The sequence below is a fragment of the Silene latifolia genome, unplaced genomic scaffold (assembly GCF_048544455.1).
Source record: "Silene latifolia isolate original U9 population unplaced genomic scaffold, ASM4854445v1 scaffold_713, whole genome shotgun sequence".
Taxonomy (NCBI): Eukaryota; Viridiplantae; Streptophyta; class Magnoliopsida; order Caryophyllales; family Caryophyllaceae; genus Silene; species Silene latifolia.
In genome coordinates, this window is record NW_027413623.1 from 6981 (window position 1) to 10872 (window position 3892).

Consider the following 3892-nt stretch of genomic DNA (forward strand, 5'->3'; position numbering starts at 1 on the left):
GAATCCCGATATTCCCATGGTAGGGATTTAGGCTAGCTTCCTTAAGGTATGAAACTAAGGAGTGATAGGGGAGGGAGATGGTTTAGGGTTAGAGAAGGAGAAACTGTCGAGGAAATGAGAAAATAGAAATGATTCTCGCGAACACGCATTTATAATAACACGTCATCAGCAGCCATACTCGGTCGAGTATAGGAATACTCGGCCGAGTATACTCCACTCGGTCGAGTATTGGTGGTACTCGGTCGAGTGGCCTCCGCTAGGTCGAGTGACTGACTTATACGCCCCCTTATCACCAGTCTGATCCCTCACCCAATCATCCCTAAGGTCTGTTTGGTCAACAAGATCGGTCAATCAGCGTTTCTACAATTCCCGAGTATTACATAATGGCCCCATGAAAATAGGCAGAGTTAGCATCTCCATCCTCCAACCATTGAGTCTTAGCTTTCTGTCTGAGATAACTTTGTCTTACATCATTGAGTTCCTTAAAAGACTTCAGAGCTGTAATCTCCTCCTGGATCGTTCAAAGATTAAGGGGATCTTGTATTAGCTTGCCCTATATATTTATCACTTCCTTTTCAGCAAGAATGACAGAGTTCTCTACATCAGAGTAGCACTCCTTATTCAGTTCCTTAAGTCTCCCCTTTAAAGCTTTTAGTTTCCTAGTAACACAATACATAGGATATCCAGAATAACTCTTTTGCCACTCCTATTAGACTGTAGTAAGGAAACAAGGGGCCTTACTTCACATGTTAAAATATTTGAAATTTGCTTTCCTAATCACAGCCAGCTGATTATCACTCACTACACATGGACAATGATCAAAATAACCAGAAGGATGAAAGTGGGCAGCCATATTTAGAAATTGTTGAACCCAGTCCTGGTTAATCAAGAACCTGTCCAGTCTACTGTATACCCTTGTTTGAGCTTCCTGCTTATTGGTCCAGGTATAAAAAGCACCAGTAGTATGGATGTCAGTCAGTCCACAATTAGCAATGCGGTCAATAAATTCATCCATATCACTTTGTTTGGTATTACCCCCAAGCCTTTCTAAAGGGTTAATGACAGTGTTAAAGTCACCAGCAACCACCCAAGGTCCAGCAATAGCACTATGAAGCAACTCCAATTTCATCCACAAATCCCTCCTCTCAGAGCCATCATTAAAGGCATATACCATAGTGATGTAAAATTGAGCCAGTGAGCACCTCTCAGTGACTAGAGCATGCACAAACTGAGCATCATACTTTAGGACATGTACATCATATAAATAAGCTTTCCACAGAAGCCATACCCTACCTCTTTTGTGATAAGAAGCATTAGAAGTAACACTCCATCCATCAAGCATAGTTGCAGACACACTATGAGTTTTATTTGAACTAATTTTGGTTTCAAGTAGCCCAAACAGGCCAACTCCTTTATTATTCAAAAACCATTTAACATTATTCTGTTTATTTACACTATTTAACCCTCTCACATTCCAAAATCCTATGCTATGCATTTATTTTGGGAGAGTCAGGGTCACCTGTTTGTCCAATACCCACCTTTGGTGTGACTGAACCATCTGTAGCTTCTTTGTATGATTTCTCAGGAGTAACTAAAGTAGCACTAACACTGGCCATTAGTGTTTCTTTGTGAACTCCTAACCAGAGAACTGATCTTAGTGCTCTTGTTAGGAATGCCTATAGGTCATGCAGCCTTCACAGGTCTCCAGACCTGCACTGTATGCACAGGTTTCTTCTGTGGTTTCATTTCTTTTCGACAATTAGCAGCCTCATGCCATATCCCTTTGCATTTAATACAAAGAGAAGGCTTCCACTCGTACTCCACAGGGAGGGACACAATGCTACCAGTCTCATCTCTAAATGTGACTTTGGATGGTAATTTGTTGCCCACAGTCAATTCAACCATCACTCTGGCATAGCCCAGACGAGTTTTATCCATTGTAGCCTTGTCAGACTTCTGGTATGTACCCACCAACCCTGCAATGGCAGGTAAGCATTTGCCCCAAAAACGTAAAGGCAAATCATGAATACGAATCCATGCAGGTACATCCTTAATGTTTTCCTTAGTTAATTCAACCTCAGCAGTCCATGCCCAAACAATCAGAGGTTTGTTATCAAACATGAAATGCCCTGCATTCAAGACCTCCTCTTTATCCTTAGCCTCCTTAAAACGAACCAAGACTATCCCATTTGGCATGAAGGACACTTTATCAATACTATGTTTGGACCAAATACGTCTAAGGAAACCATTCAAGATCTCCCATGGTGGATTTGCTCCTAAAACAAAACAGTATATGGCATTGTTCCAATATTCAACCTCATCCTGTGTATCCTCTTTGGAAAACTAAAGAAGTCCTTCATCAGGCCCCTCTTCATCCTCGTGTATTACTTTTTTCTTTCCACGTTGTGTAATCCACAGAGAATTCTCCACTTCTACCACTTCTGGAGTGTCTGCAACTTCTGCCACTTCTGGCATGTCTGCAACGTTTGTCACCTCTAAGTCATCATCAAAATTAAGACCAGGGACACCATTCACTTCCTGTGTGCTCTTTGTTTTAACAACCTCATCATCAGCAGGACCACGTTGCTTAACATTCTGTTGTTATATCACCTGTTTTCCAGCAGATTTCAACGCAGGAATCCTCCTTGCATGCTTTGATTTTGTTTTATTCGATGAATTACGTGCCATTATGTTGAAATTCAAGCGGAAATTAATGCCCTAGAGGAAGAGTTAAATGTCTGCGTTGGGTTCATCTCTTTCTCTTTCTATCTCTAGGGTTTTTTTTTGTTTTTTGATTGCTTTCGTTGCTTGTTGCAGTTGTTTACAGTTTTTATTGTTAATTAATTGTGAACTAACCTCTAATGTTTGTTAATCTTTCTTATGCTATGAGTAAGATTCTTCTATCCCTTCTCCTTTGTTTGTTTATTTTGATAAGATAAATGAACTCCCATGCTAAATCACTCGACGAGTTAGATGCATTAAACCACTTAGAATGACATTCACATGTTTAGGGTTAATATAATGATTACATTTTCACATGATAGATAGCCAAATAGCCATGGTAGTGCATTAGTAAAGGCCGTTATTGCAACAAGCGGAGTTGGGTGTTTTTAATGAAATTAATTACCTTCCTAACACGTACTCTCACAACGAACTCATTTCTCTACAATATTGGTTTCTAAATTCCACCTAAAAATTTAGTGGCGACTCTTTAAAAAGAAAAATGTTTTTTATGAAAAGAAACATTCGCGTGGATGAAATTTTTCTTGTCCACACCTTGATTACACATTACTCATCATTCATAAAGTTATCTCGTACCATCAACTAACCCAACTCAAGACTTGGTATAGGCTAAAATCTCTTCCTAGTATTTACAATTCCCAAACTTGACAACTATATACAAATTGACATCCCAATTCTTCATTTTAATCATTTAAATGCACCAACACTTCTAAACAACAAAATAATATTTCCTTGATCACAAAATATCACTACTAGTATAAAAGATTTCTTCTTCAAAAGTCCATTAGTCAACTATTACATTTTCATATCTCTCAATTTACATGCCATATGTGGTCAACATGTACTAATATACAACTCATTTCCATTCACTCTTCCCTTATTCGCAATACTTACATCACCACTTAGTCAAACCCAATTCAATTACTAACAAATCATCCAAATTTTAAATGAATACATTCTCATTCATCACATAACTTTCTCTTATTCACGACTTCATACACCTATCTACCCGCACGGCTCAAATCCACATCAAATGAACAAATTTCCAAACAACTCACTCGGTCGAGTACCTTAGCTTACTCGGTCGAGTGACCACCACTCGGCCGAGCCTCCAAGCTTACTCGATCGAGTTGGCATAAAATAACAGTAA

General features: G+C 39.1%; 1 protein-coding gene across 1 annotated transcript; it reads right to left on the minus strand.

The window, feature by feature from the left end:
• Window positions 1-376: 376 nt before the first annotated feature.
• Window positions 377-1616, minus strand: LOC141640122 (uncharacterized). The gene is made up of 4 exons (XM_074449023.1): window positions 1520-1616; window positions 747-1410; window positions 569-659; window positions 377-511 (listed from the first exon to the last, which is right to left on the minus strand). Exons 1-4 carry the CDS (start codon window positions 1614-1616, stop codon window positions 377-379), a joined length of 987 nt encoding a protein of 328 aa, XP_074305124.1.
• Between the last annotated feature and the right edge of the window lie 2276 nt (window positions 1617-3892).